Genomic DNA, 25,954 nt, shown 5'->3' on the forward strand with positions numbered 1-25,954 from the left:
GCAACATTGCAAAAAAAAGTCCAACAGGAAGATTACTTTAGTGAGTAAAATGTTATCAAAACCAAGCTACAAAAAATAAAACCCAAGTTGAAATACATCGTAGTTATGTTTTAAGACTGATGTTGATTCACATGGTAGAAAATCTGAGCTTAGACAGCTGCAGTGTAAATGGAGCCTGTGTTCAAGAGCGAGGCAGCTACATAGCACCCTAAGTAAGAGAGCCAACTGCTTACTCTTAAACATTACCAGAAAAAGCAGAACGATTCTCACTTTCAAAGAGGTTTTCCAGAGGGGTTAAAGTGACACAGATTTGGAGAAACACATCCATTAAAAATATACTGAAATTATAGCCCTAACCCATTATTTGTACTGTATGTACAATATAGCAGTGTAATATTGTACATACACTTTGTAAACCAATCATGTCCACATTTTTAATTTGGGACAACACATACCAGAAGAGTAACTCCACTGTGATACAGAAAACTTTGCATGCATTCTCATTAATATACTGAATGCAGTGTTGAGATGAAACACAGATGTGATCTGTGTCAAGCAAGTGACACATTGAGAGTCCAAATCCAGTGCTTCCAAGGCAGACTTCTCGTGCAGGCCATTAGAACAGCATCACATCCAACTGTTTGTCTTTGCAGATGTTGTAATCCCTTGTCCCTTCACCAGACGGAGACAGATCACCACACTGAGGCTAATGAAGTGGGTATAGCATTAAACAAGCACAGATCATCTGATTTTAAATGATAAGGTTTTGTTTTTAAAAGGAGTCTGTGTGGTTTGATTCACACAGCCATGTTAAGATTGCAACCTAAAAAAAGAAAATCCTTTGGGACAGTTTTCTAATAGCTGTCTACCTCCACCCCAATACAATGGAGGTGATTAGAAATAAATCAACCGTAACAATTTCACTCAGAAACCATGTCTCTGTTACTGTGAATAACCAACAGAACAAACAAACAAACAAACAGTTTTCATACAGAGCTTGTTGTTATTAGCATTGCTGATGTTAGCATTTAGCTCAAGGCAGCCTGACAATTATAACTGATTTACATGTTGTTTCCTTTGGATGTTGTGAGAACCACAAATGAAATTCCATTCATCTCCACTTTATTGAAGTGGTAGCAACAATCTCAGAGACAAATAACTCAAATCCAATGAAATCAACAAAAGGCTGGCTTGATTTTCCAACAGCCAGTGTGTGTCCAGACACAGCCAAGGGTTCTGGTGATGTGTCGTTGAGAAAACAGTGAACCTCTGACCTGCTGCTCATCACACTGTAAATCCACCTGAACGAGCCAAAAGTATAATAGATCACTTTATTTGTTTTGCTAAACAATTTTTTTCTTTCATCCTTGAAACAATAACAGCTAACCCGCAATTTCCACCAACTGCGGAACGGCTCCGCTGCGTGTCGACTCCGTGCTCTGCCGTCCTTTATTACCCATTAGTTCCGGATTTGTTGCGGAACGGAGAGTTGAAGTCACGAGGATCCACGAGATCTTTCAAATCACGTATGATCGTGCGATATAACAGGATGTAGTTTCTATAAACAGAACCACAAAACCTGTCTCCGCCCATTATGACGTTTTCAAGGTGTAGTGCAGGGAAATATGATCCGCCATGAGCAAGGTGTATTTTATTTTGAAAATTAACCGGCTGTTTTATTTTGTTTCTGTGCTCAACTTCCTGTTTAGCACGATCTGCCCTTTGCTGAATTGCTGCGGAGGTCTCAGTCATCCGGCAAAAATAAAAGCTCTGCCTATTTGCTTTGGAGGGCTGCGGATCACCGGAGCTGGGACGGAGTTGGAACGCAGCCGTTCTGCAGTCAGTAAAAATACACACATTGACTTTAATGGAAACCTATTGACTCTGCCACCGTTCCGGAGCAGATCCACAGCCGTTCTGCAGTTGGTGGAAATTGGGGGTTAGAGTCAGAAAATCAGTTTCAGGCAGTCAAATATCTGCCCATACTTTCTTAACATGAGTCCTGGTATTTTTTGCAGTAGCCCAGATGCGACGGAAGTGATCATTCATAGAGATATAGGAGATACAGTGATCAGTCATATGGCTTTACTGTCTTTTTACCATGAATAACCTGTGGAGCTGCATTTCTCCAAAACCAAAATAGATAAACTTCTGAGGGTGGAATGTTTCTGCTGTGAAATATAAAGTCAAACTGGATTGTGAAACATGTTATATTTTTCTTGCAAATGTATTTCTATAGATCGACACAACTTAGATAAATTAAATGTGTAAAACTCATAAATAAATATGAAATATGAATATGAAAAACTAATGATTCCTACCTCTAATTATGTGATAAAAGGTAATAAAAATGATAGTTTCAAATAATGACGAGATATTAAGTCATATGAGATATGCCATACACTATGAGGTAATTTATAAAGTTTCTATCATATCAATATTTATTTGAAAATGATGAGACTCATAATTATGAGAAATTAAGTATTTTTCTTCCTTAACTTGGGAACCTGAGATGTGCTACCTTTTCTTTACTTTTTGGAAGATGCCTATTGAATTTTTGGGTTTAGCACACCACCAAGAATCTCCATTGTTGAAGTGCAACCTCCTTTTTCAACTAACTATAAGAAACCTTCCCATAATTATGAAATATCAAGTCGGAATTATGTAATACATTAAATATAAGTAATTATGTGATAAAGTATCATAACCTTTATAACATCTTTATAAAATTAAAGTTATTACCTCATAATCATAAGAGTAAAACTGCCAGAGTTTTTCATAATTATGTATCACAAAATTATTAACCAGTTGTCCAGAAAGGTCAGAACTTTTCTCACTTAGTACTAATAAGGAGAGGAAAAAACTATGAAATGACAATAATGATAATAAATTATAATAATAAATTAGATATCTCATTGTATTTTTTTTTCCATAATCATAAAATACTAAGTCATAATGAAAATATAATAAGTAACAATTATGAGGGGAAAAAAACATTTTACAATGAAAGTATGTGGTGTATTGTTTTTAAGTAGCGGAAATGGGCTTTCATAGTTCTTTGCCGTCTCAAAATAAAGATTGTGGTTTAACCAAGGCACTTTCATTACCACACCAAGAGATGGCAGTAGGTGCTTTTTTGCTGTACTTCTTAATTTTTCATTAAAGTATGTTTTACCATTGGAGCATTTTACACTCAAGTTTACATATAGTTTGTTTTTGAACTCCACTAGCTAGTGGATTGGCCTCTTTTACTCTCATCATTGTTGTTACTTCTATCCTTCTATCATTTTACTAACTAAATTATTTAACCTGTGAATCATTTTAGCTCACAATTCTTTATTCCAGAAATCTTTTGAAAATAGTCAATTTGATCCTCTACAAACTAACATGAAAGTGGTGACATCCAGGTGGTTTGTTGCATGTTGGGACATGAAAACAACAGGTGCTCCTGACATTGCATCTGGGAGATGTTTCCAGCACGTCTTCTGCGTCCAGGGCTACTCTCAGACCAGCATACGTGACGTTAACAATGGAGCTTCAGCAGCTCCTGTCTCTGTGTCGAGAGATACAGCACTGTTGTCTTTCTACATCTGCTATTTCTTTTGCAATCAGGTCTATGAACAAATTAAGAGTTTGGTTGTGAAAGAAAAAAAAAAAACACCATTTGATACAGAATTGTTGAAATGGAGCTTTGTAAGAAGTTCCATAGAAAGAAGCATGCAGGCTCATCAAACCATACCTGGTTAAAACCTAAATAGAAAACCATCAAGATGGGTCTGGTGTCCATCTTTGGTGACATGAATGTAAAATGCTTGATAAAAAAAGTCAGATCTTGCTGTTCTCCAAATGGGAGTCGATGTGTTTGATGAGGGCGTCGTCAGGGTAACCAGTTGGGAAGGTCAGCTGACACAGAGGACAGCTACGAACAGCACTCTCTTCTGACTCCATCCATAACTACAGACAGAGCAAAACACAGGTGTCAAATTACTAATCTCAAATTATGGCAAAATCCCATAATCTAATCTTAGTTTTCATCTTAATTTACTTGTTCAAAATTGCCAAGAACAGATGTATTTTAAAGCTGTATTTGTCAAGATTTTAACAATGGATCATATGAATATGTGTAATGTGAAAAGGTGTTGCTTGTAGTGATAAACACACAGAGAATAATAAACTCTGCAGTTCTCCTCAGCTTTAAGGAGCTTTTTAGCCTCTTTTGTCTTATCATATCCTTTTATATGCAGATTACACAGTCTTGTATGTATTGGCTCCTCTTCAACTCAAGCTATATCAGGACTGCAATCTTCCTTTAACATTCTCCAGATATCTCTGCATAATCTCACAATTATATTGAATGCTGACAAGAATTTTTTTTTCAAGAATTCCATTGTCCATCTCCCAACCATTCATACACTTAATGGTAAGTGTGCCATTTAGTGTATTTGGTCCTCTCTTTGTTTTGTGTTCTATACCACATTTCTTTTTTTCCTCCTTTTTATCGTCTTTTGGCTGCTACAATGAGTTAGTTTCCCTACAAGGACTGCAGGGATTCTATTAGTTGCTTCATTTAGTTCTCATCGTTGATTTCTACTCACGTTAATGGAGGGCCATGACTGAGCATGTTCAGTGTTAGTGTAGGGAGGCAGATGGCAGGACAGAGTGGCAGGGCCCTCAGGGGACGAGAAGGAGGGATGGCGGGGCTGTTTCCTAGGAGATGGGAATGAGGGGTGTAGGGGCTGCTCCCTGGGCGATGATGGGCCAATCCCAATTGCACCAAGTGTCCGAGGCGGGCTGGCAGCCGGCGATAGATATGTACATACATCCTGTAAATTTACACAACACACATCTTCCAAATAAATAACCCAGTGTTTAAGTCGCAAGAGAAGCCACACACATTGTTATCATCGTCATCACCTCTTCATCATCAGAGGACTGTGGTGGTGTCACCAGTGGGGTGGGCTCAGGCGGGTCATCAAGGCGACAGAAGTGATGTACCTGAATGAAAGGAGGGGCAGGGGAGAACATGGTGATAACTGATGCAGTTTAAAGGATTATAGAATAGTATGTTTCTGCACATGTAGGGTCACATTGCATGAAACAGTATGTGGCAAAACATAAGTGATGACCCCTCTAATTAGTGGCTCACACATTTTTTTAAGGAAGCTTAAAAAGAATGCTATGGTCCAGTTTTATCCATCAGTTCTGGAAACTGTATGGCAATTTGGTTTGGTAACCTGACAACTGCTAAAAAAAATGGATTAGAAAAAATTGTGGCAATAAACTCAAATCAATAATACGGCTACAGCTATATATAATCTCCACTGACAAACATTTGTAACAGAATAAGTCGTACTGTAGATGTCAGTGACTTTGGAAACTAGTTATTTTACTGTGTAGTATTAATAACTATGCATACCTGTCGTTAATATGTAGCAAATTACGTTCTAGTGCATAATTACATTCATACAAGTGCAATAATTAGTTATTCTAGTGCAATAAGGGCAAAGTGACATTGTATTAATTAATTAATTTAACTTATTTTAGAATGTGTTGCTGGCTGTGGTTTGTTTTGGTCAGGTTGTTTTATTTTGTTTCGTTTCCCCATCTTTTAACGCACCCTTTCATGTTAAAGTCCCTGTTGATTGGATCCCTCAGGTCGCGTATAACAAAAGGGGCGGGGTCCAGTGCCCCGGGAAAGAAGTAAGTGAGAGGGAGTAGAGGAGTGTTGATAAAGCATTTGGCTGGTGTTTAACTGGATGCATCGTGTGCGTTGCTGATTTTCTTATGAAACATAGCTAGGCGAACCAAGTGAACAGTCGGTAACAGCACTGATCAGGTGCAGCGCTCCTAAATCCCAGCCATAGCCCCCGTTAAAACCGCCCACTCCCGCGAGAATTGTGTTGGGCCCAGGATCCCAATCCCAATGCAGTCCTCTAGCCCTGACCACCTTTAAATGTGGTCTGTGTGATCAGATCTCAATGAGTCCACAATGTGTACATTCCCATCTGTACTTTGAAATGTCCACTTGTGATCGGATTACTCAGGACGGATTTTAAAACCAGGTGAAAATGGGGTTTTAGTTAAGTGTGTTAGTATGATAACATTTGCTACAGTAATTAGCACTGAACACTAAAACCCTATTCAAACTAATACTATTATTACCAGGGGACCTCTTGTCATTTGAACTAATTGCGGAGGTTGTCTGTGATGTTAATCCTGTGCGAATCTGCCATGTCTGTAATATGTCAACTAAAAATTCCACTGCAGATTACCTACCGTATTTCGCCAAACACAGATGTCATGTAATAATATTAGTACTGTGCGAATCGGCATCTCAGTGATTTGGAGTCGCATTGGCTATTATGAATGAAAGTTTTGACATAACCTTGACGTCATATGTAGGGGTAATTTCTAAATCACATAAGGTCCCCATGTAATACTAGACCCTTGCGAATAGGGCTTAAATCTATTTACTAATGAGATTTTCTCACCAGTCTTAGATCATTAAGGATATGTATTATAGATATTCGCCATCTGTGAGACAGTGTTAGTATGAGTGAGGTTATTATCTATGAGAACACATCAGATTACTAAAGTCATTTTCAACAAGCTGACTGTTAACAATGAGAAAAGTCACTGACCTAATAAAAGACCTAAATGAAAGCTGTCAGTCTCACCTCAGCAGCCAGAGGGAAGCCCAGGTCCAGGGCACAGTGACGTGGACTGCTGCTCAGACTGCTACCACCACATCTCTCTCCTCCCCCACCTCCTCTCTCCCCTCCAGCTCCGTGAGCCGAGGCCGGTCTGACCAGGCCAACCAAGGAGGCACGTAGCTGAGATTTGGTTTGGCCGTAACCCTGCATCTCCCCCAGGAGGGGCCTGGGTTTGGGGAGGGTGGATACTGGATCTTTCATCAGCCGAGCTCGGGGTCTGTGGATACCAGACGGGTCAGATACCTGGGAAAAGGATTTGCATATGCAGTGAATCTGTAGTTTCTCCAAAAAGTTACACCAAAATGTTAGTATGTTAACACGTCTAATTTTCCAGCCTCACCTCCGAGTAACTACGGCGACCCTGGAACTTTGCCCGTAGACGGCTGCAGGTTGGCTGATGGGAGTAGGAGGCGGGGCCGTCGCTTGGGGACAGAGGAGGAGAGGGGGTGGGGAGGAGCCGGTCAGGGGAAAGGGAGGGGCGCTGGGAGGAGGTTGGGGAGAGATGCTGAGGAGTAGCAGTAAGACGAGATACTAGAGGAGGAAGAGAGAAAGAGAGAGAATCGTAAAAGGATTTAGGCTTTGTCTCTACTACACCTGCACCCCCTCTGTAATAAAATGTTTGAATTTAAAATGTCCAGTCTATAGCCACGACTGTTTGGGTTAGTTTGGTCCAGCAGAAGGCACTCTAAAAAGTCACGATTAACATACCTATTGACCTATATCAGTAAACTAAGCTCATGAATAAAAATGCTGGTGGACACTATAGCGAGCAAAGCCCAACACGCTATAGGGGTTGTGTTTGAATTTGTTTGAATTGACATGGTTGCAAAAAGGATTTTAAACAAGATTTCTTCCATTTGTTAATCATTTTAAACCACCAATATTAACACTTAACCAACATGAAAGAAAACAGAAATAATATTTGACATTTCTGGTTCTGTTTTCATTAATTAGATGCACTAATGCTTTCCCCCACTAGCACCTGGGTCCGCATAGAACACATTCAAAGAAACGTAAGAGGCTTCTGTTCTGTGTTCTCTGTGTACATACATTGGCAACTTCATGAAACTCATCATAGCGTAATAAGTGAATATATGAAATATAAATGAAAAACACACACACACACACACACACACACACACACACACATACACACACACTTTGTTAGTGAGGCCAGTCCATTGTTCTGAACATATTAGACTAGCCTCCGCTATAAAATATGTAATGATATTATGACGTCCATAAACTAAGAAGCCAGTCAGCTGCCTACCAGGGTCCTGTGAGACAAGTTGCAGGAGGTCACTCTGTTTTACAGCCAGATTGCGAACACGACCCAACTCCTCTGTTAGCTCTGTGTAGGCTAATGCTAGGTTCACCCTGCAAGACAAAGAGAGTGACTGAAAAAATATATACATATAAATGACAAACACTATAGACTGGTTTCAAAGTAAGACTCACTGTTCATCCCCAGCTTTCTTTATCCACTCTACGTCACAGTGCTCACAGTGTGTGGACAGGTCCCGTGGCTGACAGAGACACAGAGCTGTGGTTAGATCTGTAGCACTTCACAACTTGTCTCAGACATTTGTAATGATTCTTTTGCTACATGTGGTCCAGCTTTGTAAAAATACTCTATATACTACAACTATTTTCATTTATTGATTTTATCTTAGTATATTCCTTCAACCTTTGCTCATGTTTAAGTTGAATTTTGGAGCTACTGAGGAAAGTCTGAGGACATTTAGCTCAACATGGTCTGGCAATGCACTTCACATGAAGGGGGCATGTTTGTGGATGCTGATTTAACCCAGTATGGCAGGTATATGAGGGATTCATCCAGGAAGAAAAAAGGAGAAGCTGGAGGCTTTAAGCAGCAAGACACACAAGGGCTGCAAACCACACGCTGAAAAAAAGACCCTATTTGAAACACGACTTTTTGTAAATACACCTTGACAACCTGAACTATAACACGGAGAGCGGGCTTGCGAGGTCCTGACGGATCAGAGGACGCTGGAAAGCGGACCCCGAGCTGAGGTCACTCCTGACGGCGTGGTCACCAAAGCCAGCAGCCCTCTTTCGACTGCGAACTGAAGCGGTGGCTGGGTGAATCAGTTTGACACAGCACAACCCCTCTTAGGTAGAAAAGTATACACTCATCCAGGCCAGCTCAGGTCTCATTCTCACTAATTGCAAACACGCACGGAGAGGAGACAATATAGACAAGTCAAACGTGTACGTATTCACTCATATAATGAAATGGTTATTTCTTGTTGTGCGGTGGGCTTCTGTAGGCTTTGTGTTATGTCTGGTTTGAGTCATTGTGTTAACAAGGGGAACACACTTCTAAGGTTCCTTCGATATTTAATGTATCACAAACTGGCCCATATTAAATCACTCTTAACGTAGAGCTAGCTAGCTATTAGCCATGTAATGCTAGCACGTTAGCCTACCTAAACTGCTTCTATTTAGTTCGGTTAATTAAGTTTAATTATCTTAAAGTGATAACAACAACAGACCACACCGACTCTGTTTGTCTTCGTATTTGAATGGTGCACAACTTCCCTTCAGTTTCACTTTATGTGGCTCTTTTGGGAGTTTGTCTTTGCTGCTGGCTGCAGACTTTGCATGGAGCTCAACAGGTGATTGCTAGCTAACATTAGCTTCCAAGATAACTTGTGACTCTGTTGAAATACACTAGCCTGCTCAGAGGTTGCCTTTAATACGAAGGGAAATTAAAATGTTAGTACAAGGTATTCACATTTACAGTTTGATCGTGATCTGTCAGGTGAGTCAAAGCTGTGTTATGCAGTTGGCTTGGCTCAGGGGTAGCTAAGTGGCTCGGTGTTATGAAACGCCATAATCCTCGATGTGTTTAAAGCTTTGAGATCAGCACCAGTGTATGGGGATACCCCGTTTACCACATAGTGGTACAGATCGTGTGGACTGAAGTTGGGCAGATTCGGCGATTTAATGAGGTCCCTGAAAATGGAGGGAGTAAGAAGGTAAAGGTCGGTATGCAATCCTGCGATCTCCAACTTCTCGAAATACCGCTCTTTGTGAGCACCTACCTGATGCCCTACCTCGACCGATAACGTCACAACAACTTGTTGTTCAATAGAAGAACTCATAAAGAAGAAGATAGTATTATAATTACAGTTTATTTAGTGTTATTTATTTTAAACTGATTGAAACTAATGAAACTTTCCGCTCGTTTACTACACTGTTTAGCTTGTGCTTCCGGTGATTCTGCCGTCCGTCACATGGTTTTGGTCACGTGTTTGCAAAGGGTCTATATTTAATGTTATGAGCTATGTTAGCCTTTAGCAGCTGTGTTCATTTTTAGGTTAGCTTAGCTCTCAGTAACAGTTTCAGATTGGCAGCCACTGGTATCGGTTAATTTCAGTGTGTGGTGAAAATCGATTTGCAGAAATGTGGAACTTGTGGAAAAGTAAATCGTGAAGATTTAATTTAATGCATTTTGAGCAGTAACTAATTGAACAACTCTTCTTGGTACTGTACTGAAAGCAGCTTTGACCTCTGTGGATTAATAGTCAGCTGATGTGATGAGCCATTGAGTGATATCAAACCCTTAATGGATAAAGCTGGTCTTATTCTGTATTTTTCATATTGTCAGGCGAATCACCATGGCAAACATGAGTGTGTTTACATGGACATGATTATCCTGGTTATTAACAGGTTTTTGAAGTATTCCAAAGTATTTTTTTGTTTGAGCATGTAAACACCATATCCGGATTTCAGAAACTTGAATAGCTGGAGTAGTCCAACAGAAACTACTCAAACAGATTGACTATCTGCAGCCAAGTGACGTAACAGAAACACACACAATTGGGGCAGCGAAAGCCTCTCACTTCTGGAGCAATAAAGAATGTCTATGTAAACACACACCATGACAAGTCAAAATAATCATACATTTTGGAATTTTTAGAATCGATCATAAATCATTAGATTAGAGATTATAATTATTGTACACGTTCCTGTGGCTCTCTGCCTATTGGTTCTTAAAGATGTAAATCGTAAATAGTGCATTTGTTGCAGACTATTTTCATGTGTGGTGCTCTAGTAAGTATTTATGGCAGCAAGAAAGGGTATGTGGGATTGAGTCAAAATAAAGTGAAGTGTGTGTTCATGATAAGGAAGGAACATATCACCCAGTGCAACAGTGTGGCTCATGGATGTGTTTTTAACAGTTCTAACAGTAGAGCTCTATGACACAGAGGAAGAAGATATATCAGGCTGTGATACACAACTATACGGGTTAGTAAATGCAATCACTGTTGGTTTAACACTGCACATGGGATGTGTTAAGATTATAGAATAGTGCTACCATTACACTACATTACACTACCATTAACTGCACCAGCTGGAAGAGTTTTCAGACCATCCTTGCAACTGCATCAACGATGGTGACGTTTCTGCTATAACTGTCAAACACAATATCTGTGAGAGACATCATGCATTATCGAATAGGTTGGCGTGGTTTTTCTTATTTTATAGCAATTTCCTTGTTTTGTTTTTTGTAATTCATCTAAATTCTACAATTGCTAATTTGTTGCCAAATTTAATTCATTCATTAAAAACCTATGTATTTTAGTTTCATTGCATTTTGTTTTGTCATTTCATTCCCTACCGTCATTATATGAATTACCTTATACAATAAATAAAAAATGCATCTGCACATAGGTGCCATCAAATGTGATAAAATGGTCACAGTCTGGAGGTTGCGGTAGATATAATGGATCTGATAGTATCACAGATGTAAACATACAGTCTTTTAAGCATTAGGCCTACCTGTCTCTGTGCTTCCTGTAGCTGGGCTACCTCCTGCTGCAGCCTTTGAAACTCGACCCTCAGCTCCTTCTCCCTCTGACAGGCTCCCTCGGCCTGGTGCCTTGCCCCCTCTAGCTCGGCTTCCAGGCGCTGCAGCTTGAGGTCGGACAGGGCATCCAAACTATGGGAGCTCTGCAGCGTCGGACCGCGGCCCTCTGACAAAACCAGACACACAACAGCCTTAATCTGTTTCATCTGTTCTCCCTGTTTTTTCTTACAAGTCACTACTCTACAATGATATCAGTCAAGGAATCAAATGTAAATCCTAAATCATCAGTATCACCTTTTTACATGTTTGTGGCTTGCAGTCATGTCGAGTTAAACAACTATTTGGTTGAGTATTTGTTACTAGGGATGTCCAGATCAGCTTTTTTTACCCCCCCAATCCAATTTTTTAAATATTGAATATCTGCCGATACCGAGTCCTGTTCCGTTTTTTTGTTTATAAAAATAACTAAGGAAGCAAAGTAATTAAATATCAAGCTTAATACATTTAACTTAGTGCACCAAATGAGTCTTTTCTCTCAACACCAAAATAATTCTCTTTAGGATCTCAGCAAACCCGTAACCAGTTCCCCGCTAGACAACGAAAACAACACTTAGTGACGCCTCTTGTGCTTAATAGTCAATCTTTGATTTTCTTCTTCTGCTCCAGGCAATAACAGCCTGTATAGTTAAGAAGTATGGAGAATTGGAGTAATCCACTTCTGTAAAACGGATAAATAAAGGTCTTTTCACACAGGGAGTGATTGTCTTGCCTCGTAATTAATTTTAAATGAGAGGCAAGTGGGCAGGTGGGGGGCATAGGCAATCTGAAGGTGTGTGTCCGTGTCATTTCCCCGCTTCCCATTCATTTCTATGGGAGCATTCTGGTAGCGTTGCGGGGACTTTGGAGAAGCAGGGTGTCGAGTCACCCACTCCTCATTTGCATAAAGTTGACTCCAGCTAACTATGCAAATGAGGAGCGGCCGGCTCGGCTCGCCGCCTCTCAAAAGCTATATAAAAGCATCCAAAAAGCAGAATGTCATAGGACCTTTAAGGCAGCGATCCCTATAAGCTGATGTAAATAATTGAAGTAAGGTAATTGGGGTAAATGCCGATCCCCAGTTGGCTACAATCCGATCGGCATCGGGACATCCCTATTTGTTATGATAGTTACTTTTTTTAAACGGTAACTAATAATGTAAATTGTTGCTAAGCATACATTTTACCACATTTCTATTTTACTGAGAATTGACAAGCTGAATAAACCTTTTTTCCAATCATATCTTAGCAACCATAACGAGGCACAGCAGGCCAGGCAAGCTTTAGCTTTCTCCACATGCTGAAGTCCATGGTTGAGAGTTCAGGTCCAGGATGCCACTATCTGAGAGTAGGCAGACATTAGCAGCTCTGTTCTGCTGCATTGGATTTGGGAAAGCTTACACTCCAGCAACTTGTAAAGCTAGCTCTATGGTTGTGGTGTTTCTGGTGCGAGGTGCGTGAGCCAGGTAGGTATGCAGGTTGCACTTGAAAAAACCCTGTGAAACCTTGTTAAACCCAGTGTTAGGCTCCGCAAGTTGCATGGTGTGTGGTCGTGCACCTCTGAATCTTTGTAACTAGCGTGCACTGCACGTTCCATTTCAACATGGTCAGCTTGGAAAACATTTTGAGCAGGTTCGCCTGTACAAACATCTGTATGATTCTTCATGTACAGACCACAGGGAGTCAAATGGCCTTAAATTTGTGGTAAGAGAGACACAACCCCTTGGGAAAGAAGAGGCATTTTGCTGGAGGGTGTGGAAAAACACAGAGACCGCTTTGTCAAAACTAAAAAGCTGTCATGGAACATCGAGAGGCAGACAGTCATTTCATCTTGGATATAATCAACAACAATTTTAATAATTAAAGTAGACAAATGCAATGTTTGGCGGTAAGTCGGTGTTTACCATGGATGTGTTTACTACTCCTCTCCGTGAACCATCACCTTATCGTGGTGGAGAGGTTTGTGTGTCTCTGTGAGGGCTGTGTTGTCTGGAGCTTTGTGTTCCTGGTAGGGTCTCCCAAGGCAAAGTGGTCTCAGGTGAGGGGCCAGACAAAGAATGGTTCAAAAAACCCTATGGAAGAACAAGGTAGAGATGGAGTGACCCTGCCCGGAGGAAGCCCGGGGCCCCCGTCTGGAGCCAGGCCCAGACAGCGGGCTCGTCGGCGAGCGCCTGGTGGCCGGGTTTGCCACGGAGCCCGGCCGGGCACAGCCCGAACAAGCTACGTGGCTCCCATCTCTCCAGCCCATGGGCCCACCACCTGTGGGAGGAACCGCTGGGGTCGGGTGCGCTGCCACATGGGTGGCAGTGAAGGTCAGGGGCCTCGACGGACCAGACCCGGGCGGCAGACGCTGGCTCTGGGGACGTGGAACGTCACCTCTCTGTGGGGAAAGGAGCGGAACTGGTGCGGGAGGTGGAGCGCTACCGGTTAGATCTGGTGGGGCTTACCTCTACGCACAGTCTCGGTTCTGGAACCGTACTCCTGGATAAGGGTTGGACTCTTTTTCTTCTCCGGAGTTGCCCAGGGTGTGGCCCGGGCGGGTGTGGGGATACTAACAAGCCCCCGGCTGAGCCGCTACGTTGGAGTTTACCCCGGTGGACGGAGAGGGTCGCCTCCCCGCCTGCGGGTTGTGGGGGAAACTCTGACTGTTGTTTGTGCATATTCACCAAACAGGAGTTCGGAGTATTCGGCCTTCTTGGAGACCTTGAGTGGAGTCCTGCATGGGGCGCCAGTGGGGGACTCCATTGTTCTGCTGGGGGACTTCAATGCACGTGGGCAATGATGGAGACACCTGAGAGTGATTGGGAGGAAACGGCCTCCCTGATCTAAACCAGAGTGGTTGTTTGTTGTTGGACTTCTGTGCTAGTCATGGATTGTCTATAACGAACACCATGTTCGAACATAGGGATGCTCATAACTGTACCTGGTACCAGAGCACCCTAGGCCAAAGGTCAATGATCGATTTTATAATCGTTTCATTTGATCTGAGGCCGTATGTTTTGGACACTCGGGTGAAGAGAGGGGCAGAGCTGTCAACCGATCACCATCTGGTGGTGAGTTGGGTCAGGGGGTGGGGGAAGACTCTGGATAGACCTGGTAAGCCCAAACGTAAATTGGGAACGTCTGGAGGAGGCCCCTGTCCAACAGACTTTCAACTCGCACCTCCGGCGGAGCTTTTCATGCATCCCTGTGGAGGCTGGGGGCATTGAACCCGAGTGGACAATGTTCAAAGTTTCCATTGCTGAAGCTGCGGCGAGGAGCTGTGGTCTTAGGGTCTTAGGTGCCTCAAGGGGCGGTAACCCACAAACACCGTGGTGGACACCGGTGGTCAGGGAAGCCGTCCGACTGAAGAAGGAGTCTTTCCGGGATATGTTATCCCAGAGGACTCCGGAGGCAGTTGCAGGGTACCGAAGGGTCCCGAAGGGCCGCAGCCTCTGCCGTGAAAGAGGCAAAGCAGCGGGTGTGGGAGAAGTTTGGAGAAGACATGGAGAAGGACTTTCGGTCGGCACCAAAGTGCTTCTGGAAAACTGTTCGCCACCTCAGGAGGGGGAAGCGGGGAACCATCCAAGCTATGTACAGTAAGGATGGGACACTGTTGACCTCAACTGAGGAGGTAATAGGGTGGTGGAAGGAGCACTTTGAGGAACTCCTGAATCCGACTAATACGCCCTCTATGTTAGAGGCAGAGCTGGAGGATGACGGGGATTGTCGTGTTCCCAGGCGGAAGTCACTGATGTAGTCAAACAACTCCACAGTGGCAAAGCCCCGGGGATTGATGAGATCCGTCCAGAAATGCTCAAGGCTCTGTGTGTGGAGGGGCTGTCCTGGTTGACACGTCTCTTCAACATTGCGTGGAAGTCTGGAACAGTGCCAAAGGAGTGGCAGACTGGGGTGGTGGTTCCCCTTTTTAAAAACGGGGACCAGAGGGTGTGTGCCAATTACAGGGGTATCACACTTCTCAGCCTCCCTGGTAAAGTCTACTCCAAGGTGCTGGAAAGGAGGGTTCGGCCGATAGTCGAACCTCGGGTTGAGGAGGAACAATGCGGATTCCGTCCTGGTCGTGGAACAATGGACCAGATCTTCACTCTCGCAAGGATCCTGGAGGGAGCCTGGGAGTATGCCCAACCGGTCTACATGTGTTGTGTGTGGATTTGGAGAAGGCGTATGACCGGGTCCCCCGGGAGATACTGTGGGAGGTGCTGCGGGAGTATGGGGTGAGGGGGTCTCTACTCAGGGCCATCCAATCTCTGTACGACCAAAGTGAGAGCTGTGTCCGGGTTCTTGGCAGTAAGTCGGACTCGTTTCAGGTGAGGGTTGGCCTCCGCCAGGGCTGCGCTTTGTCACCAATCCTGTTTGTAATATTTATGGACAGGATATCGAGGGTAGTCGGGGTGGGGAGGGGTTGCAGTTCGGTGGGCTGGGGATCTCATCGCTGCTCTTTGCAGATGATGTGGCCGTGATGGCATCATCGGCCTGTGACCTTCAGCACTCACTGGATCGGTTCGGCCGCAGTGTGAAGCGGTTGGGATGAGGATCAGCACCTCTAAATCGGAGGCCATGGTTCTCAGCAGGAAACCGATGGAATGCCTTCTCCAGGTAGGGAATGAGTCCTTACCCCAAGTGAAGGAGTTCAAGTACCTTGGGGTTTTGTTCGGAGTGAGGGGACAATGGAGCGGGAGGTGGTGAGAATCGGAGATCGCGGGTGCGGTAGTACATTCCATCTATCGCACCGTTGTGGCGAAAGAGAGCTGAGCCAGAAGGCAAAGCTCTCGATCTACCGGTCAGTTTGTTCCTCCCTTCCCACCTATGGTCATGAAGGCGCGTCATGACCAAAAAGAACACAGATCCAGGGTACAAGCACGCCGAAATGGGTTTCCTCAGGAGGGTGGCTGGCGTCTCCCCTTAGAGATAGGGTGAGAAGCTCAGTGATCCGTGAGGAGCTCGGAGTAGAGCCGCTGCTCCTTGCGTCCGAAAGGAGCCAGTTGAGGTGGTTCGGGCATCTGGTAAGGATGCCCCCTGGGCGCCTCCCTAGGGAGGTGTTCCAGGCACGTCCAGCTGGGAGGAGGCCTCGGGGAAGACCCAGGACTAGGTTGAGGGATTATATCTCCAACCTGGCCTGGGAACGCCTCGGGATACCCCAGTCGGAGCTGGTTATGTTGCTCGGGAAAGGGAAGTTTGGGGTCCCCTGCTGGAGCTGCTCCCCCCGCGACCCGATACCGGATAAGCGGACGAAGATGGATGGATGGATGGATGGTGTTTACTACTGTTGCCAGGCTCTCTATTTCTTCCCTACTACTTCTTGCTTATTCACAGATTATTTTGTTTGTATGCCCCCTGGTGTTTCAGACAACACTGCAACAATCAATGCGTTGAGCATAAAGGTAGCTCTATGCATGCTCGCAGCTTGTGCACCGTCTACTAGGCCCACGCTACGTCTTGAACAAGTACAAAGAAAGCTTTATATGACATAGCGTTATGTTCGCCAACATTTTTAACTCACGACTGAAATCGGGGGACCCTGTTTAATATAGTGGTATAAACTGCTAAAAAGTAGCTGGTAGCACTGTTACTAATACTTTACTAATACTTCTATTATTATGAGTACTACTGCTTTCTGCTACTACTACTTATTATTATTATATATATACCTTGGTCTACTGCTGATCCACACAGAACTCACCTCTGGGTACGTTCAGGCTGGCATGGAGTTGAGAATGATGTGCGTCTTTGCTGCGGAGTTGAGCACTGAGTTTCTGAAGGGAAGTTTCTCTCTGTCTGACGGCTGACTCCAGACTGCATATCTGCTCCACATGCTGCTCTGCCAGAGTCGTCTGACACACACACAAACAACCACATGAGTGAAACTGAAACCCAAATTGCTGCTTAAACATTTTATCATGGAATATATAGTGTGTGTGTGTGTGTGTGTGTGTGTGTGTGTGTGTGTGTGTGTGTGTGTTTGTGTGTTTGTTTGTTTACCATCTTGTCTAGGTCTCTCTGGACATTGCTTTTCTCCAAGTGAATCTTCTCATAAGCCTGGATGACTTCCTCCAACCTCTCCTCTCTTTCCTTACTCTTCTGGAGCTGAGACAGAGAGAGGGGGAAGAAACCTCTCAGACTTTGCTTTGACAGATAATTCTGGTTTACTACAATTTTGGTTGAATACTCCAGGTAGGGTATGAGTCCTTACCCCAAGTGAAGGAGTTTAAATACCTTGGGGTTTTGTTCGCGAGTGAGGGGACAATGGAGCGGGAGATTGGTCGGAGAATCGGCGCAGCGGTTGCGGTATTACATTCAATTTATCGCACCGTTGTGACGAAAAGAGAGCTGAGCCAGAAGGCAAAGCTCTCGATCTCCCAGTCAGTTTTCGTTCCTACCCTCGCCTATGGTCATGAAGACTGGGTCATGACTGAAAGAACAAGATCCAGGGTACAAGCGGCCAAAATGGGTTTCCTCAGGAGGGTGGCTCCCTTAGAGATAGGGTGAGAAGCTCAGTCATCCGTGAAGAGCTCAGAGTAGAGCCGCTGCTCCTTTGCGTCGAAAGGAGCCAGTTGAGGTGGTTCGGGCATCTGGTAAGGATCTGGGCGCCTCGCTAGAGAGGTGTTCCAGGCATGTCCAGCTGGGAGGAGTCCTCGGGGAAGACCCAGGACTAGGTGGAGGGATTATATCTCCAACCTGGCCTGGGAACGCCTCGGGATCCCCCAGTCGGAGCTGATTAATGTGGCTCAAGAAAGGGAAGTTTGGGGTCCCCTGCTGGAGCTGCTCCCCGACACCGGATAAGCGGATGAAGATGGATGGATGGATGGATGGGTTGAATATTTATTTTATTCTGTCCATTATTCTTATTGTTGAAAACACAGTCCTCACTACGTAAATTACTAAAATCTGCTAAATTAGCCACGCAACTAAAGACCCTATTTGTCATTTCAATTGTCTCATATCTAATATAAATCAAGGACTTTGTGTGTACATAAGTGTGTGTCTCTGCTGAGCTGTTTACTTTATGTGCAGTGCTTGTATAGGCTTGTTTCGTACTGAAGTGAACGTGAGTGCTTGGACTAGCAAGAGTCTGAACATACTGCCGAATGAATGGTGATGTGTTCACTTACTTCTGTACATACTGAAGTGCCTGTGTATTGTTATGTGTTCAATTGTGTTAAATAGTCAGTGACTTTCTAAATCTCTGAACTAAACTGTATGTAGTGGGGTTTGCATGTGTGCAGAACTTCAGGTATTCAGCCCTGCAGTGTCTGCTCTTGAACACACCTCCCTAGTAGGGCTGCACGATTATGGCCAAAATGATAATCACGATTATTTTGATCAATATTGAGATCACGATTAATTATCACGATTATTTGTTGATTTTAGCCAAAACAAAATTTTATTGTCACATAATTATATAATTATAACTGCTTTTACATCCATATTGTGCTACATTCCTACTAATACATCCATATTGTGCTACATTCCTCCTTTATTGAAGGATACTGTGAAGGAGTATGCCATTTCAGCTGTTGTGCGACCGCTTTCCACACATGCATGTTTGCCGTGAAAGATACAGGCAACGCAATTTTCTGTTCACGTTAACGGCGCATGTGGTGCCCGGTATCTACCAGACGAAATAGCTACACGGATTTCTGTGGCTCATTACACTGCCACTTACATGTCTGCGTTGCGCTCTGATGCTCCGAAACCCACGTTAGAGGCAACATAAACATCGCTGAATGTCACGCTAGTAAACACTAATAACACGTTACACAGCAGCTAACGTTAGCCTACCGTTAGCCACAGTAGTAACTGGATTAAACACGGCTAAAATGCTGACTGCTAAACAGTGTAGTGTATCTGTATTTCACTGTAGGTTTCCAACAGCGGGACGTCCAACAGTCTGCTGCTAAAGCTATGAGCTAAAGACACAAACTAGCACTGGTCACTGCTGTTGTCTGAAAAACAACACAGCCGGGACAAAAAGCGTTTGCGTTTACTGGTAAACTGGTAAACATCGTGACCGGCTTATGATGACCGACTGCTACCTGTTGTGGAATATTCCCACGTTACTCTGTCCTCTGTGACTGTCTACATCTAGAAACTAAGCTGCGCGGTGCAGGCAGGGAACAGCTCTGATTGGCTCATGGAGACATGTGATCAGACAGTGGTTTATGGAGCGCTAGATTGGCTTTGCAAAAACTGTTCTATGAACGGAATGACGCATTTTAAATATCGCTCGATCACGCAAATTTGATCGTGGGAAGCCAAAATCGTGATCGTGATTAAAATTCGATTAATTGTGCAGCCCTACTCCCTAGTATCCTATTAGCTCCACCCAGACCAAACCCCCCTCATTAGCTGAGCTTATTTAAGGCACCTGTGCCATCATGGCTGCCACTGGTGTTCTCTTCTTGGCAGTTGCTACATGTGATCAGATCTGTGACCATGTAGGTAGTTGAGTAGATTGAAACCCTGCATTATGCTTTTAAGACTTACACATGTTGATGCAGTTTGCCTGTCTGACAGGAATCCAAGAGTGTTGTGATATATTTCTTGTTCTACTGAGCACATGGTGTGAGGTAGGAATAACCATCAGTAAGTTATGATGGCTACTGAAAGTAAACGTTATTGCACATTACTGGTAAACCTGTTTTTAATGTGTAAATGTTTTCTGCCTAGTAGGTTGTCAGCTGCTGTTTTGCCTTGGTTTAGTTTTTTTGTATTTTGTTTCATTTAGTACGTTGTTGTTGTTAAAGTGCCATCAGACAGCACTCTCCCTGTTTGGTCTGCTTGTATTTTATATGACCAAATGTTGTTTTTATCTTTACTTGTTTCCTTTTCAGTGGAGCTTGTAGTGGAGGCTAGGCATGCTAGTGTGGGTCCCTGCACAGTTTGTAGTGATAATAGCACTATGACACGATTTGCAGTGACACAATTTGCAGTGAATAGGTTTGCAGTGACTATCGATTGCAGTGAGCACATGTGGTGGGTAAGTTGATGCACCCCTGGAACACAACCTAAGTTAGATTGCCTATCTACAGCTGGCCTCAGCACGTATTTCTTTTTGGAACCACGTCGGTCTTGCTTCAGTTAACGAAAGTGTAGCTAGCTAGCCGCAATCTTTTCCCATTGTATTGAATGGGACACATAGCTAGCTAGTTGCTCCTCCTAACAAGACCCCTTGTGTTCACTAAAATGCCTTAAATTGAAATCGGACACAACTGTTAGCTTTGTAAGCTACCTTGGGGTAGCTGTGATATAAGCGCTGTGACGAAATTCAAACTGTAAATATATTATAGTTTTGCCGGCAGCCGCCCAGCTCCGCAGAGCCCCGGTAGTGCAGTAATCCACAAAGGGTGACTTTGCGCTGGGTATGGAGCCCAGCAGGCTCCCGCTTTCTCGTCCGACTGTTTGGAGCTCCTAAAGTCCGACACGTCTTACCAAATTAGCAATTAGCTATAAATTTTTCGTAAAACAGCCCATATTTGAGCTTTATATAGTTGATTTCTCGCATAAAAAGTCTCAGAAGTGAATTTGGTAATGAAACATTGCAGTGTCTGAAATATGAGACCTACTGTCTCGTCTCCAATGTGTGTGTGTATGGGGATTCGCTCAACCAATCAGCGCGCAGCTCATCAAAATATTCATGAGCATACCATATTTGGAAGAAAAGCTCTTGTTGGAAATAGGGCCAAAACACAGGGATGCATAAGGGCCAATAAAATATCAACCAGGCCATTTTCAGCCCAACCAATGTTACATACCCTATTAGGAGACCTTAAGGAACAGTGTGAAATACCCTATATAATCATTCTAGCACCCCTTTAAGACATGAAAGGGAAGAGAGGGGGAAAGACGTGGAGCAAAGGGCCGCAGGTCAGAGTCGAACCTGGGCCCGCTGCGCAGAGGAGTAAACCTCTATACAGTATATGGGCGCCTGCTCTACCAACTGAGCTATCCGGGTGCCAGGCCCTGCTCTTTTTGATTTTCCCTCTGTCTCACAGGCCCCTAGCCAACTCCAGAAAGCCCTGCAGCAGTGTCACCTGGCCCAGGTAAATGCACCCCTTGAGCGCTCTAGTCGAGTAAAAGTCAAGGGCAGGAGGATTTTCAGAGTCCCTGGTGGTACTATGAAGCTAGTGGCAGCAACCTGCACCCAGCAGCACTCAGGAAACCATGGCTTGTTTGAATCCTCAAGTGCTGGGCTGCCTGCTGATTTAATGGCCTCACCAGCTCTGGTTCAAATGACAAGAGGTATAGTTATATATAATATATTCCTATAGTCAATGTAGGAGTTAATGATGTCGTGCTCTACACACGCACTGTGATAGGTACCTTGAGTCATGCCCAGGTAGTGAGTCTGCCCACAGGGCTCATAGAGGAGGAGGGGCTAGGTTATGCCAGCCAGGGCCTAAGGCCATCACAACGCAATATGAACAATTACAGTTCCATGAAGTTGGGAGCTGTTGGCCCATGCCTGAGAAGTTTAGAGAATACCTGTCGGGCCATAAATGTGTGGTGTATGCTGATAACAATCCTCTAAGTCACCTTTCAACAACAAAGCTGGTTGCTGTGGAACAGTGCTGGGCTTCAGAACTTGCTAACTTTAACTATGTCATCAAGTACAGGCCCGGTAAGAGTACTGGCAATGCAGATGCCCTCTCTTGACAACACTCAACCAGTACATCCACCACTGACCACCTGTCTCCTAGCACTCAAGTTCCTGAGTTCATGCAGCAAGTTGTGATGCCAGCACCTGATGCTGATTTCCCATGTCACTCTTCCCCTAATCTCCGTGTCCTGCAGAAAGCAGATGCCAACATACATGACTTCCTGGCGTTTTGGACCAGAAAGAAGCGGCCGGATGCTGGAGAAAGACCCTGGCATTGATCAAGCAGTGGGATCGCATTGTGGAGCAAGATGGTGTGCTTTTATCGCAAAGTCTTCTCCCCAGATGGTAATGATGTTCTCCAGCTGGTTTTGCCTTTGTCACTTAAGAGTCAGGTCTTGCATCAGCTGCATCATGAGCATGGTCATCAAAGTGTAGAACGAACTGTAAACTTGGTGTGGCAGAGATGTTACTGGCCCGGTATCCACCTAGATGTGAAGCGCTGGTGTCAAGAGTGTGAAAGGTGCCAGGTAGCGAAGGACACACAGCCGTCAACTCGTACGTATATGGGCCACCTCCTTGCTCCGTGCCCAAACCAAATCTTTGTCGTGGACTTTACTCTGCTAGAGCCATCCAAGAATGGGCAGGAGAATGTGCTAGTGATGATGGATGTCTTCTCAAAGTACACCCAGGCATTTCCCACCCATGACCAGCGGGCATCAACAGTGGCTAAGGTACTGTAAACGTGTGGTTCTGCAAATTTGGTGTTCCCAGCCTTATCCACTCAGACCAGGGAAGACATTTCGAGAGTACACTGATCCAACAGCTTTGCAGCTTGTATGGCATTGAAAAGTCCCATACTACCCCTTACCACCCTGCTGGGAATGGTCAATGTGAATGTTTCAATCGCACCTTGCCACAACCAGGAAGAGAGATTGGTCATATCCTGCCTGCCTCAAGTAATCTTTTCGTACAACACAACACGTCCTGCTGAACCCTGCTGCTTCCTGCTACGTCCATCCATGCTCTGCTGGGCCACGCTACATCCTGTAACCCCCCTCAGCGCCCTCATATGACATGAACTACTACGACTATCATTTGAAGTCACTGTTCCATTATTAATGTGACTATTATTGCCACTGTTCATCACATCCCCAACCGGCACCGTCAGACACCGCCTACCAAGAGCCTGGGTCTGTCCGAGGTTTCTTCCCAAGAGGGAGTTTTTTCTCGCCACTGTCGCACTGCTTGCTCTTGAGGGAATTACTGTAATTGTTGGGGCTTTGTAAATTATAGAGTGTGGTCTCGACCTACTCTATCTGTAAAGTGTCTTGAGATAACTTGTGTTATGATTTGATACTATAAATAAAATTGAATTGAATTGAACACTGTACCACATCAATCTACTGGTGAGTCCCCTTTCTTTTTGATGTTTGGACAAGATCCCCTTTTACCGGTTGACTTCCTGCTAGGAAAGATGTTCCAGAAGAGGGCAGTACTCACAACTGGATTGTGGCGCACCAAGCCCGGCTCCAGATGGCATTTGAAGGAGCCAACCGGCACCTGCAAGAGGCTGCTAACCGCCGAAAGGTATGTCATGATCAAAAGGTGATGCTCCCCTGCAGGATGGACAGCTAGTGTATCTTAAGAATGTAGGAGTCAGGGGCCGCAACAAAATACAAGATGTTTGGCGTTCAGAGCCCCCCAAAAAGGAGGCCTGTTGATGCAACCCAGCAATAGAGTCCGGATCGGGCCGAATTTTTCTGTCCGAGGCCGGCCCGCGTCCGACAGAGCCGTGACCGAACCCGTCCCGAGCCCGAAAGGTATTAAGAAATTTGTGTCCGAGCCCGACCCGAGCCCGACCCGAGCCCGACCCGAGCCCGACCCGAGCCCGACACAGTTAAAATCTAATTTTTTTTCCTCATACTAATGACACATGTAGGCTACGTTTGTGGAAAGCTTTTATTAAGCAACTGTAGGAAGGCATTCGGAAATGTCAACAGATGAGCGCATCAGCACACACAGGGCAACAAGCGCACATTAATAAGCTGTTAAAATGTTCAATGGGTTAACCTTTCCTGATCGCTTCGTTTCCGACCGTGATCAGAAAACCAGGGGAGACTGGTTACCTCCAGGGCTGACGTTATAACATGAATAACCACTAACTGTGCTCCGGTTGCATCTACAACACGTCTGCTTCCTCTTTCTCTATCTCTCTTCTGCCCACATATACATGAAGTGTAAATGGGGTTAGGAAACCCAATGGGTCAATTACCACCTGCAGTCAGACAATAAGAGTCAATAAGTCAGACATATTTGGGAAAGAAAATTAGGGTGAACAGTACAATTATTTCCAAAACGATGTTGTAAACATCTATTACAGTTTACAGACCCCATTCCTGACTCAATTTTGACCGGTTAGGTCTCAATAAATAAATGCATAAATAAATGTATAAATAAATACAGGAATAAATAAATGTATAAATAAATAAATACAGAAATGAAAAAATAAATATATGCAGAAATAAATGCATGAATAAAATATATAAATGCTGAAATAAATGAAAAAATAATTAATGCAGAAATAAATGCATGAATAAAATATATAAATACTGAAATAAATAAATGCTGAAATAAATAAATAAAAGAATAAATAAATACATAAATGTTTTAAATGTATTTCTACAGTTTTGCCCACCTACATTTATTTCTGTATTTCTGTGTCTGTATGTTAATTAGGTAGGAGGTCCCAATCTCAGTCTAAAGCATGATTGGTTACGGGAGTAAGCTTGATTTCGCTCTACTACACAGAGGTGACAACAGCTCTCCTCTTTTCTCTATGTGCAAAGTAACATTTTCCTGATTGATTATACACAATCCATCTACTATTAATCAGAATGTTCATTTTCATGACTTGATCTGCTGCGGATAAACTGCTGGTGGTTGCTATGGATGCTGCTATCGCTGAACCCACAGAGCTAGCATGTTGTTTGTGTGTTTTGGACATAAATATTCTGGTTATATATGGCCATAATGGGTCAGGAGACACTCTATCCATAGATGTTAAACCTATAAGCAATATTTCACACAAGAGGGTGGCATTTAACGTTGGCACCACCGTGATGCGGCTAGCACCGAGGTCCATAACGATAAGCATCACTGAAGTGCTAGTCTCGCTTTGCCAGATCTTCCTCCACAGCGCTGCGGAGGAGCGTCTGGCTAGTCAATACAGCATTCCGGGATGGGAAAAAACAGGCTCTGGTTTATTCGCATTTCTTTAAACTAATCACAATTGTCATGGGCCGGACAGAGCAATGTGCTGCTGCAAAATAGCCTCGGGAAGGAACTTGTTTTGGTGGAACATGTGTCGTTCAAAAGTTGTTTTAGTCGTACAACAGAAATCTCAGATTGGACAGATAGTCTAGCTAGCTGTCTGGATTTACCCTGCAGAGATCTGAGGAGCAGTTAACCATAGTCCTCATAAATCCACCGGAGTTTAAAATTCCAACATAAAAAAAAACGAAAGGTAACTGACATCCAGCCGAAAAGAGTGTCATCAGAATGAATTTCCGGCGGCAACAGAGCAATCCCAGAAGTGGAACGTCGTGGATATAAACTACTGAAGTGTCAATAATATGACCCTTGGGTGTAATATTGCAATTATACAACTTTATACAACAACGGTTACCAACTAAATTTTAATTATAATCAAACTGTATTCATATTGTGGGGCAATTTGCTCTCAAAATAAAATAGCAACAGATATTCTAGTCCC

At 43.8% G+C, this 25,954-nt stretch overlaps 1 protein-coding gene across 4 annotated transcripts in view; it reads right to left on the reverse strand.

Moving 5' to 3' along the window:
• Positions 1-420: 420 nt before the first annotated feature.
• The window catches only part of LOC120574991 (TANK-binding kinase 1-binding protein 1-like), a 71,510-nt gene continuing 45,976 nt past the window's right edge, over positions 421-25,954 (reverse strand). For all 4 annotated transcript variants that reach the window (XM_039825548.1, XM_039825546.1, XM_039825545.1 and 1 more), the window contains exons 4-13: positions 17,565-17,669; positions 17,266-17,416; positions 11,523-11,716; positions 8,172-8,239; positions 7,984-8,090; positions 7,054-7,244; positions 6,678-6,956; positions 4,915-4,995; positions 4,596-4,823; positions 421-3,954 (exon numbers count right to left, since the gene is read on the reverse strand). In XM_039825548.1, coding sequence (XP_039681482.1) covers positions 3,826-3,954; positions 4,596-4,823; positions 4,915-4,995; positions 6,678-6,956; positions 7,054-7,244; positions 7,984-8,090; positions 8,172-8,239; positions 11,523-11,716; positions 17,266-17,416; positions 17,565-17,669 — 1,533 coding nt within the window. In that variant the 3' untranslated portion in view covers positions 421-3,825. The remainder of the gene's footprint in view (positions 3,955-4,595; positions 4,824-4,914; positions 4,996-6,677; positions 6,957-7,053; positions 7,245-7,983; positions 8,091-8,171; positions 8,240-11,522; positions 11,717-17,265; positions 17,417-17,564; positions 17,670-25,954) is intronic.

Source organism: Perca fluviatilis, chromosome 15, assembly GCF_010015445.1.
Source record: "Perca fluviatilis chromosome 15, GENO_Pfluv_1.0, whole genome shotgun sequence".
NCBI classification, from domain to species: domain Eukaryota; kingdom Metazoa; phylum Chordata; class Actinopteri; order Perciformes; family Percidae; genus Perca; species Perca fluviatilis.